Raw genomic sequence first — 13,630 nt, forward strand, 5'->3', positions numbered from 1 at the left:
CTGGCTGACGATATGTGCATCTCTGATCATGAGCAGAAGTAGTGGGAGAGTATTAAATGTACATTGTTTTGTCTTGGTATAAAAGATGGACTGCAACAATTATTCTGCCCATTACCACACATTTGCTTGTCACTTGTTTGATCTTAACCAGTTGAGCATGTCCCTTGGTGGCTGATTATATGTGCATTTCTGATCATGAGCAGAAGTAGTGGGGGAGCATCATAGCCATGTGTTGAAAGGAATTCTTTGGGGTTTGGGTAATGCACATTTGGAAATATGGGCGTTTTGTTCAACATCCTTAAAGAGGGACCTTTTGATGGCATGCATTGCTCTCTCACTCAATAACAATAATAATAATTATTATTATTATCATTATTTTAGTTCCACCCATGCTAACATGGAAGGCAGACATTAAAAAATGATGATTATTATTATTATCATTATTTTAATAATAATTTCTTTTATATTATAATAATAATTACTAATATAGGCAAGACCATTTTTATGATGATAAGGATGAAAATAATAAGTAATGAATTGATGATAACATTCAAATTTTGTAGAGTATCTAGCCACAGCAGTTTTAGACAGACTTTGCTTTTGTTTTGTGAAAGCTTTTTGAAAACTATGAAAAATGGCTTATTTATGTTTTTTACCATAAATTTCTTTAGTCATTTATCAACAAATAAAACATTTGTGAAGAGAGAGATAATTCAATTTTTACATTTTTATCTTTAATACCTGCTTTTTAAAAATTTTTATTTATTTTTTCTATTTTTCTTTGTTTTATTGTATTTTATTTATCTTATTTTTTTCTTCTTTTTGTAAAGAGCTTGTCAACAAAGATTTTAAGAACTAACAGGGGATCAAGTTGAATGGAATATCATTTCTATGTAATCCGCTCATAGATAAAATAAGATATTGCACATGTCAGCCATTATATATATATATATATATATATATAAATATATATATATATACATATTATGCATGATATTTCAGTTTAATTTTATCTGTCATTATTATATTTATTAATCCATACTATATCCAAATTAATAACTGATAATTGTTATTGATTAATGTTAGGATCAATATGTTCCTCTATTTCTAGTAGCTGTATTCCAATTGCTTATAAGTAGTTTTGTTTTTCTTTTTTTCAACTGAAATACATTATTTCTTTTGTTATCTGATATCAGAATTCTGTTTGAGAATGTAATTGCAATTACATTTGTAGTTGATATACTTTAGATTTAAATTTTTCTAAATTTATTTTGTAACTAATTTTTATTTATTTTCTATTCAGTCATCAGATATCAAATTTCTTCAAAAGCATTACAATGAATATGCTATTATAATAATTGTTGTAAGATCATTGGAGTTATATCCCACTTAATTGATGCATTGTAAACAAGCAACATTTTCAGGCTATTTGAGAATTTTTTTTAACTACATGGTTTATATATATATATATATGTATGGATTTCTCTTAAACTATTTTATCTATATTTATTAATAAGTTTTAATTTTTAACAGTATTTTCATGTCATGTCATCTTCTCACTCCTACTTCAGTATACTGTTTTCCATCCAATAGACTATATTACTTTTTTGCTTTAAGATATAATATTTATTACATGATATTTAACTGGATTCAGACTTTCAGAGAGTGGGAGCTTGAATCCAGTTATAGTTTAGTATTCTATCATGTATATGAAAATAATTCTTTTGTCTCTAGTCACCTTGTAGATTTTTAATATAAATAATAGGTGAAAGTTGAAAGGTAGCCAAAGTAAAGTATTTGATATTGTTTATTTTTTACTTACAATCCAACTTATAGTCCAATGCCAGCTATTTAAAATTTTACTATAACCTTAGTTTGGAGATTAAGACTGATATCACATGCCCAAGTTAAGCATATTACTGGAATGTGGGTGAGATGGATATTATTGTTCCATCACATGTACAAATAATGTTTCCTCATTAGTACAGCTCAGATACAGTATTATAATGTAAATGAATTGAAGTCAAAGTTAAGTTTTCAAAAGTTATGTATAAACTTAGGTTTACATAAAAAATGAATGAAATGAAATAGGATAGAATAGTGAATAGTGATAAATTTATGTACTAAACTCGACTTGTTCAGCAACATTGAAATGTTTTTTGGTAAGGAAGTTCATCCAAACTGGTAAAATTTGCTTGATACAGATGAATCCCATATTCAATGGCTGAGTAATTCCATTACACAGTAGATGACGGCTTCACCATTAACCAAACAAAATCTAACCAGTTTGAATGAACTTATCTGAGTGTTATTTTTAAATCTATTAATTTAGAGTGCATCACTGAGACATAGCAAGTAGTTTATTTAGTGTTTTTTTATTTAACATATGTACATTTTATTTGTTATATTTTGGTTTTTAACTGAGCTCTTGTCAGCTCTGATTGGGCAGACCTTTAACAGACTTATAACACAGAGATAACTAAATGAGGAAAAATATTCGAAATTTTCTTCTTTATAGTAAGACATGCTGGTCTTGGACTTGAAACATGATTCTGATTTATAAATAGTAATAGTGTTTCAATAGTGTTTATTGAGAGTTATTTGACTTTGATGTGTATTGTAGAGGCCAAGCAACTATTTAGAAAGGTAGAATCTCAAATAATTGTAAACTGGTGTTGGCCTGTATTGGTAAACAATTAGTTCACAGGAGTGTCAATAATAAGATCAGTTACTGTGAGGAGTGAAGAATCTAGTATTTTGAGCCCTTGCCCTTCATCTGAGAGAGAAGAGAGAAAGTAGTGCTGTCACTCGAATTGTTAGTAAAAACCAACTATACTCCTGCACTGCTTGTTATTTGTGGTGGTTGTTATTGGGAAGGGGAGGAGAAACTATAATCAGATTCTGTTTAACTAATTCATTTAAGTATGACATAACCATGAGAATTTTCATAGCAATTGTATATCTATATATCAATAGTTGTTTAGATTTCACAAGAGATTAAAACATCGATATCACATGGTCTAATAAAACATCAATACTGATTGGTGTGGGTAGGAACATTAATAGATATTAATGTTCCATAATAGATAGTATTTTGGTGCAGCAGTGCATGCTTTACTAGCTTTTCTACAGGTGTTGATTTATGAATAATTTTCATTTGATTAACAGCCAAGTAGTGAGGCCAGTCATATTAAATAGCAGTTTTTTTTTTTGTATTCTGTTTTTTATCAATCCTTGTGACTGATGTGATTTTAAATAATTAGTAAGTAGGAACATCTCAAAATCGTAATGAATTTTTTTTTTTTTATGACTTTACTCATCACTAAGTCATCAAATGTCATTTTGCCAGCTGAATACAAAAACCAAATTGTTCTCATAAAAACCTGTAAGACATTGCCTGGTGAATAGTAGAAAGCCAACTATAGAGATTCAGCTCTTTTACTCTTTTACTTGTTTCAATCATTTGACTGTGGCCATGCTGGAGCACCTCCTTTAGTCGAGCAAATCAACCCCGGGACTTATTCTTTGTAAGCCTAGTACTTATTCTATCGGTCTCTTTTGCCGAACCGCTAAGTTACAGGGACGTAAACACACCAGCATCGGTTGTCAAGCAATGCTAGGAGGACAACACAGACACACAAACATACACACACACACACATACATATATATACACATATGTACGACGGGCTTCTTTCAGTTTCCATCTACCAAATCCACTCAAGGCTTTGGTCGACCCAAGGATATAGTAGAAGACACTTGCCCAAGGTGCCACGCATTGGGACTGAACCCAGAACCATGTGGTTGGTAAGCAAGCTACTTACCACACAGCCACTCCAGCTAAAATGAATTATTGTATAAAAAGAAGTAATCCAAACAGGAAATTTATAAATTTGATTAATATTTTCTGACATAGATGAAATTTAGGCAGTGCTCTATTATAGCTGCATTTCAATGCTTCAGCCAATGGACTGTGGCTGTGTTAACATATCACTTAATTTACATCTAATATATGAGAAAAATATTGTTAGTCAAAATATAGGATAATTATATATAACCAAAATATAGGGATAATTTTAACACAAATTAACTTAAACATCCTAATTCTTGTGCCTACTTTACAGTAAACATGTCTTGCTTCAGGACTAAACACAAAATTACCTTTATGCATGTGATTGGTATTTTTATGTACTTGTGAAAACATAAGGTCGTGTTTTGTATAGTATGTGTTAGTTATAAGTAACTTTATAATGTTTTAAAATCTTTATCTTCTTTAGATGAATATCCACCAGTTGATTAAGGCCATGATTCTGGAATAAGAAGCATTATTTTTCAGCATAATTTTTTTCAAAGCCTTTTTATTTTATCTTATATCTTATTTCACTTGTTTAATACATATATGTTTATCTTTTGTATTTTTAGGTAAGTTCTTTTACCACCACAATGGAATATTTACTAGATGTTGTTTAAAACAGTATTCCAAAGAACTGTGGAAGGGTTAAGTAAGTTTGTTCATTTTCTCTCCATGTTGAAATACTCCACTGCTCAAATATTTGTATAAATTGCTTCTATTTTATATACAAAAGTCTTAAGCCCTGAAGATGAACAAATCAATGAAAGTTTTTTTGTTTTTAATTACAACTTTAAATATTATTCAAAATTATACTTAATTTGAAATAAAAAGTGTTAAAAAGGATATATTTCTTTGAGCTTTTCCGAATTTAAGTGCATTTCACTCAGGCTTTTGGAATATTGTCAACAAATTTTCTTTTCTAAAAACTATTCTGAAACTATGTTATTATTGTTGTTATTAATATCATCATTATCATTATTATATATATATGTATGCATGCATGTATATATATATATATATATATATATAACTACATATTTACACACACATACACACACACAAACACACACATATATATATATATATATATATATATATATATATATAAATATATGTGTGTGTGTGTGGCGTGTGTTTGATTTTGGAAACTTTATTCTTTCAGAAATAATTTCCATTTTCATTTATTAACGTTATATACTTCTTGTATGCTCAGATATATTAATTTAAAAAATAGCTTAGATATTTACAATAAAAATATCTGCTTGATGCATTGTTTTCTATTTACTTGTGTTTTCGTTCTCATTTTGAGTAACTAAAAATTTTTAAAGTAATTTTACATTCATTTACCTTACATTCATTTACTTACGTATGACATCTTCAGTATATTAAAAAAAAACATTTCACTTTAAATGTTTACCAGAGGCATAGTTCCTTAATACTGAAATAGATTATTACTTATTTTGAAATAATTTTTTTCTGTATTTTCTGTATAAATTTTAATGTGTGAGTAAAGAAAATGTCACACAATGTTACCCTCTATTTCTCTCTCCTTTAAACACAACTAAATTTGTTTGTTTTTGAAAATTTTTTTTTTTTTAATTTAAAGTAATATTAAGGAGTAAATATCCAAACGTGTGAGATGTGTTTCCAACTGTTAACCTCATCTTTAGAGATGAACAGTTGCACAATATTTAAATCTATTTTATATTTCAGTCAGTTTTTGTATCTAATCATTGGTGTGTGTGTGTGTATACAGTCCAAAACTGGATTCAAGCTAGAAACCTATATTTATATACTGAACTTAAAGAAATTCTTATTTACCAAGCTACTGATGAGGTTGATACGGCGAAATTTCCTCTTGCTGTTTTCAGGCATGTTGCTTAACTTTCAGACCTCTCCCCAATGCACTATTCTTGGTGAGGACTTTACTCCTACTACACAAATGGTCTCCCTTAGGAATGAGTTCAGAACTACTTGTATATTTTATTTCCACTACTCTGTTGACATTCAGAAGTTTTGCATCTGTTAAATTCAATGATATCTTTTAAAAACACTTAGTGTCTGAATACTTTTCAAATTTTCATATATAATATCAATAACAGCATTTTGTCCATCTTTGAAGAACTCTATTAATCTATAATGTACTGGCTGGTAAAACTGAGCAACTTATCATTAGAAATTATTGGTCACTGATTTTAGATTTTAAATGGCAGCTTGTCAATATTGTATATGTTAAATAAAAGTTAAATTGAGTTATTGAATACAGTAGCTTTCATTAAATTTCTGGTTTGTTTAATCAGGCAATATTTTCTTCTATATGACATGAGTTTTGTGTTCAGTTTTCAACCTTTTCATTTTTTTTTTTTTAATTTTACTTTAATTTTTCTCACTATCAGGCAAGAGGAAATGTGTACAATTGCTATATCCATGGCTTTATGGTTAAGAAATTCATTTTTCAGCAATATGACAAGTGTCTTCTACTATAGCCTTGTGTTAACTTCTACAACTTTGGTACATTTTGACTAGAATTTCATACATGAAAACTGTGCAGAAGCTCCTTATGTGTTTGTATGTGTATATATGTGTATATATACATATTATATAATATATCGGAGAGCATGTAAAAATATACATATATATGTAGTGTATATATGTATGTATATATGTACACACACACATATATATATATATATTTATACACATATACATACATATATGTGTGTGTTTGTGTGTGTGTGTTTATATGTGTATATGGGTGTCTATATTAGCAACATATGAGAACATTAGTGAAAAGGTGAAAGTGGAGTTCCTTGAGTGAAGTCCATGCTGGTATAGATGCTACTTTGCTGTTCTTACAGTGAAAAAGCAATGAATCTGGAATTGACTTAGTGAAACTTGTGTCAACAAAATGTTCGATTGTTCAGAAATTATGATATAAATATATCTACAAACATAATGTCACTCGTTCTTATAGCTGTTTGCAAATTTAGAAGCTTCATAATTTGCATTTTGAATTTTTTTGCAATTGTTACATAACAAAGTTGAATTGCTCGAAATGGAGTAACTATTCAGTTGGTAAAATATTTCAACTGAATGACTGCCATCAGACTTCATAAGGAATCTATGTTGTACTCTTGTGATTACTAGAGAAAAGTGTCAGTCAACATTTACAAAATTATGGATGATGATATGCAATTGAGCTCTAAAGTGTAATGTCTATAAGTTCTGACATCAAATTATTTGATAAGGGCTTGTTCTGAAAGGTGCTACTAATACATTCAGGTATATAAACACTTTCTATTGAATTGTTTTCGGATTATTGTATCTTTATATATATATATATATAAACAGTTTAGTTATTGAATCAGACATTTTTTTGTAAAAGGGAGGAAATTATATGAAAATTACTTTCCATTTTTGCACTTTCTTCATTGGCATTATATAATTATAGCATCACCACTACCAACTCTTCTTTCTCTTTAATTCCTCTTTTTCACATCAATACTATTTGGTTACTGCATACATCTCAGCCTCATCTTTCTCTATTTTGCAATAAGGTCTACGATCTTTATTGATATTGTCATGAAATTTCTGCTGTAAGTGTGGAGCTATTTGTGTGCAATTGGGAATATTTATTTGATCTTTGTCAATGTCTGTATAGCAAATGTCACATGTATATATATGAGAGACTTTTGAGTTCCCTTCAGCATCTCTTATATTATCTTCCATTGACAGGAATAGATGGCAAGGAAGATGTTGAAAGCTTTTTATGAGGGGTGAAGAGAGAATTACTATCAATTGTACTTAGCTGTCATTCAGGTCATTGATGGCTGTCAACCTCATCATTAATAATTCATTCAGTGATTTTCCAGCTAATTTGTAAATAGCTGCCAACCTCAGACTTCAAATTTGTGCTTTGGGTTGTGAATTTAGCGGAAATTATTTTGTATGGTAGCTTTGTAAATATAAACCCTTGGATCCCATTGGAGAGTTTCCAGTGCATAACAATGAGAAATGTTTAATGAAATAAATCAACATTTTCTTTCCAATTCATGTTAGAAAATTATCACATCAAGGAATAATTCAGTCAAATCTGAAATTGATGCCAATAAAAGAGTTAGTACCTTGTTCAGGATTGCCTGATTGTCTGTCCTAAGATTATATCATCATCCTCATCATATCTCTACATTTCCATGCCTGCATAGGTCAGACAGAATTTGAGAAGGCAGATTAGATTTTCTATGGGAGGATACCTTTCCTGTCACCAACTCACACCTGTTTCCAAGCAAGGTATATCTTCAATGGCTAGACATGTTTTCTCTCGAAGACTGGAAATGAAAAACATTGCTTGTATGATGGTGATGCATGTTTACAACCATCATGGAATGTCAAGACAAACACACACACACACGACCACATGATGGACTTCTTTCAATTTGTATATGCCAAATCCACTCACAAGTCCTTGGTTGACCTGGATCCATAGTAGAAGACACTTGCACACGGTGCCATACTGTAGGACTGAACCCCAAATCACATGGTTGAGAAACAGTTCTTTTAACTGCTCAGCTACACCTGTGCCTTATTAGAATAATCTATTTTGGCCTTTCATTTCTAATGAAAGATGCCATACATTTCTATGTAGTGTCCCAGTAACTGTACTCTAATCAGCAATACTTCATCTCTATTCAATGCTATATCTATTTGTAGACATCTCAGTAATAGTGCAGGTAGTTTTATATTGTATCTTCTGAATTTCGCATAGAAATCGCATTGACATTATGAGACCATAACAAACAACTTATCAGTGACTGTTGAAACCATTGTTGCTTATTTTTTACTGTATCATTAGGTTAACATTCAGAGGTAGAAGTAAACCTGTCCTTTTGACTATTTTCCTGTTTATACTGCTTCAGTTTAAATGTTCTGTTATTATTTATGTAGATAAAAGTAAAGCAAATCCTCTATAAAAAGTTATATTATTTATAGTCAACGTAGCAAAGCATCCTCAGCTGCACAAATAAATAAATAGAATTTTAATCAGTTGGACACATTAATATAATTTTTACTCAAATACTCTAATAGAGCACGAAGTTAGAAAAAATACAACATAACAATACAACATAACTATATTGTTTATAAACACTCACCCATAGTACCCCATGATAAAATTCCCTCTGTATTAACATGATAGGTTTTATTAGTATCTTTCCCCTTTAACTGGTAGTTAACATCTTGATTCGGGGTCTTCCCCTGCCCAGCCTCCTTTATAGACAGTTACTTTATACTACTCCTAAAATCTTGACAATATTTATGACCATGCCTATCTATGAGCTGTCAACTCACTCCTGCCCTCCATTCTAAACATACAGTCCTCTAGTCTTAGATTTAGTAGTTGACAAAAAGACTAGTAAATTCAAAATGAACCACAATCCTTTACAATCTATGACTCCAATAAACTTCATGCATTTCTTGGAAGTGTAGTATATTCTTAGCTACAATAGCAACAACATGGATTTTCATTTTGATGTGTCTGATTGATTAAAATTCCATTTATTTATTTGTGCAACTGAGGAAAGCTCTGCATTCAAATTGATGTAACGATTGCATTGTTCGATTAAATGGAGCCGCTTGAAACGGTCGTACTGCATCACTTCTTCATATCCTGTTGCTTATTTTGATTTTACTCACCTTACTTTGAGCTGTACGGATAATACACCACTGACTTGGTGCTTCAACTTAAGTACCTAATTCAACGGAATCTCAATTATATATACATATATATATATATATATATTATATACGTATGTATATATATATATATATTATATACGTATGTATATATATATATATATACATATGTATATATATATATATATATATACATATGTATGTATATGTATGTATACATATATATGTATGTATACATATGTATGTATATGTATGTATACATATATATGTATGTATACATATATATGTATGTATGTATATGTATGTATACATATATATGTATGTATGTATATGTATGTATACATATATATGTATGTATACATATATATGTATGTATATATATATACGTATGTATGTATACATACATATGTATGTATTTATGTATATATATATGGATGTATGTATACATACATATGTATGTATTTATGTCTATATATATGTATATATGTATATGTATGTATACATACATATGTATGTATATATGTATATATATATGTATCTATGTATTTGGTCGCAAATACTTTATTTTCTATTACAAGTCTTTCATTCTATATATCTTGCATTCAATACAAGAATCTTTTTATTGGCCAGCCAATTATATTCACTAACATATTTTAAAATTTTCTTTTCTTATCAATTACTTGAACTACTGAATGTGTAAATTACTTAGACTTATGATATTTTTTACTGTACATTGGTTACAATTTTTACCGGTGACTCTGTCTTCTCTAATCATATCTAATTTTCTTGATCAACTATAACGTAATGTTCCCTTTAGGAATAGCAATTCATTTACTTTCACTTCTATTAATTTTGACATATCTCGTTTGGTTCTCTTTAAGTGTTTTGTTGTTCTTTTATTTTGCTGAATTCAGTGTTTTCCTAACATTACTTGAACTCATACAACTACACTGTAATATCAATTAATAAACATGTGTCTAAATATTAATTCCTTTTTTTACTTTTACCACAAAACATTTAACATTGCGTGTGTGTGTGTGTGTGTGTGTGTGTGTGTGTGTGTGTGTGTGTGTGTGTGTGTGCAGCCATGAAGCTCACTAAATTCTCGTTATAAAATCTTATTCTTTCTTGAAAAAAGAAAAAAAAATTTGTTAGCTAATTTGTACTCATGAAAATGAGCTTTATATTTTTTTTTCTACCTTCCTTAAGCATACACATACATGCTTTTCCATTACATGCCTATTTATTTTTAACTGCGATTTGTTTCATTTTATGTTTTTTTTTCTTTGTGTTCCTTCAAATTACTCTTGGTATAGACTTATGACCATATTTACATTTAGATTGAAGTAGATATTTGAACTTGTAACAACTTATCTGATTTTATTGGTTTGATTCCAGATTTGTAACCCTCCTTCTGACAAGTGTCATGTATAGTATTAGATCTGGGTTAATTAAATTGGCTTATGCCAAGAAAATAGTTAATATATGTGGCAAAAGTTTGATTCTTACTGTAAGAAAACATAATGCTCAATAGAAAATATGATAATTTTGTGCTAAAAGATAATTATGGAAGAAACTTAATGCCTTTCAATTAGTGAAGAAACACAGTTCATTAAATACCTACTGAATTCGAATGTATGTGTCACTGATCCAATTAAATTATTTGATTAGGAGAGAGTTTACAAGATATTCCATTATGATATAATGCATAGCATTATCAAGAATATGGTATGTCGGTCCTCTATTTTGCACCCCTTAATTAACAAATATATGATTTAATGTTAATTTATTTTATAGCTGAGATACTGATTGACTTTTAAAATCTTTCAAATCATTCAAAATGTTACTCTTTCATGTTACTGAAATTGAAAATATCTGAGGATATAAAATAAATTCATATGCATGAGGATGCATGCACGCACACACACAAACACACACACACACACACACACACACACACACACACACACAGGCATATACATACACGCTGTTGCATTCATACTTAAGAAATACAGGAAAATCAGTTTGTAAATAATTTCATGACAACTACTGCTTAATTAACAAATATGTGACATTTGAATTTTCTCATAGCTCGTGATAAGATGCTGCAAATCTGTTTCAAAATATATCTCCAGCTTCCTTTGCTGAAGCAGTTTTCCAACTTAAAAATGTCAGCATTCACATTTTCTGATAGTTATTATCTCCGTGAATGTTGTTGTTCTTGTTTTCATCATCATCATCATCATCATCATCATCTATGATGAACTGTTTACTGATGTGTAGTTGTTGCTGTTACTGGGATTATGAACACCATCAAAGGAATGATGTTAGAATCTCAGTATTCCCTGATTGCCAAACCGCAAAGTAATCTTTTATATGTTAAGGTCATGATACATAATGCTATAATTAAATAAAGCAAAAACTATATACAAGGTTTTATGAAGATTCTGAAATCTAAAGCTTTATTCTTAGTGATCTAGAAACAAAGCAATAATGGCTATTCTGTGGAAACGTATTAAAAGAAATTAATCACTTTACTTTTGGAAACTCAGTTTTCTTATTGGATTACTTCAATCTTAATAACAGATTTCTTATTGATTCAGAGAGAGAGACACAGAGAGACTGAGATATATAAAGAATAAGAGTTAGAAAGAACATATCATTAAAATATTTGGAAAATACAATCAAATTTAGTAGGGTTCCAAATCCGAAACAGAAATAACCAGTTCTGTTTAGTGATTTAACTCTGAATTCAGTACACTACCTCTCTGTTTAATCATGATATACTTCATATGAGTATTTAATATTTAATATGTGTTGAGGATAGATTAGATAAGTTGGGTAATATAAAGACAAAAGCCACTGTCGCATTTCAGTCTAATAAGATTTATACTAAGGAAAGAGTATATTAATGCCTTTTCAAAAAATGGTAACAGAATTGGTTGGAAATGATTTCAACTAAGAGACAAGTGGTATCATACACTGTGGAGTGTGCTATGAAGCACTCATTACTCTCTTGAAATATATTAAAGGCAAGTAAAACCTAAGTGGGAATAAAATTATTTTCATTGGATTAAATTTTTTAATTAAAATGAAAAGTGACTTGGTATGATCATGTATTTGTTGTATCAATTTAGATTTGTGTATTAACTAATTTTCTGTTTGTTTAGAATTATGATGAACTGATTGGGAAGAAAATTGGTCAAAGCTATTGAATAATTTTACAAGATTATGTATAATAATAGCAATTTATTCTAAAATAGATGAAAATCTGGTGACAATTATATTTTCAGACATAATCAGGAATAAAAATATATTAATCCTGTAAGAAGAAAATTAACTATTCAAATATCATTTAGCAATAAAATCAGATTTTAAATTGATGTAATGGAACAGTCAGAGGAATTTTAATTTCTTCCATAATTTGTATTCATATGCATTGATTCCATTTTGCTATGACATAATATATGAATAAGCTACTTCTGAAAACAGCTGAAAGTTTTAGAAATTTGTAGCTTTTAATTAGCTTTCAATTATTCACACTAAACAAGAATGTAAGAAAAATAAGAAAAGTTACATGTAATTTGTTGATTCAAGAAATAACTTGAAGAATTCCGTATTAGTTAATCTCGATCTGCATATTATTGATGATTGTCACGAATTCAGTAGACAGTTGAGTGCTGAGTTCAGTAAAGATTCATTTATTTGACACACACAAATAGAACACATGAAAGTGTATTGGAATAGAATTTCCAGAGTAGTACTGGGGCAATAAATGTGAAAGAAAGAAAAAGAGTTTAAAATAAAATAAATGCATTCATGAATTTCTTCATTTCAACAGCAAATATTGACAGAATTCTGTAAAATGTGGCAGGCCAAGAGATTGTGGGTTTTGTGATTGATATAATCAATTAGTTTTTCATATCTCCTACACACATAGTGAAATTGATTTTCCTTTCGTCACCAGTTCATATGATTGAAGCTGAGTCTTACCATTTGATACTTAAGGCTTCTTAAAAATCTTTCAATGTTTACCTTTTGTTAGCAAACACAGACTTAATGTTTTTAAATTAACATTGAGCTTGGA

General features: G+C 29.3%; 1 protein-coding gene across 1 annotated transcript in view; it reads left to right on the forward strand.

Moving 5' to 3' along the window:
- The first annotated feature begins 4,443 nt into the window (after positions 1–4,443).
- The window catches only part of LOC106874003 (Kv channel-interacting protein 4), a 484,491-nt gene continuing 475,304 nt past the window's right edge, over positions 4,444–13,630 (forward strand). Inside the window, exon 1 of the mRNA XM_052974223.2 lies at positions 4,444–4,501. Within this exon, the coding sequence (XP_052830183.1) occupies positions 4,459–4,501 (43 nt within the window). The 5' untranslated portion in view covers positions 4,444–4,458. The remainder of the gene's footprint in view (positions 4,502–13,630) is intronic.

This window comes from Octopus bimaculoides, chromosome 18 (assembly GCF_046866305.1).
Source record: "Octopus bimaculoides isolate indiv1 chromosome 18, ASM4686630v1, whole genome shotgun sequence".
NCBI lineage: Eukaryota > Metazoa > Mollusca > Cephalopoda > Octopoda > Octopodidae > Octopus > Octopus bimaculoides.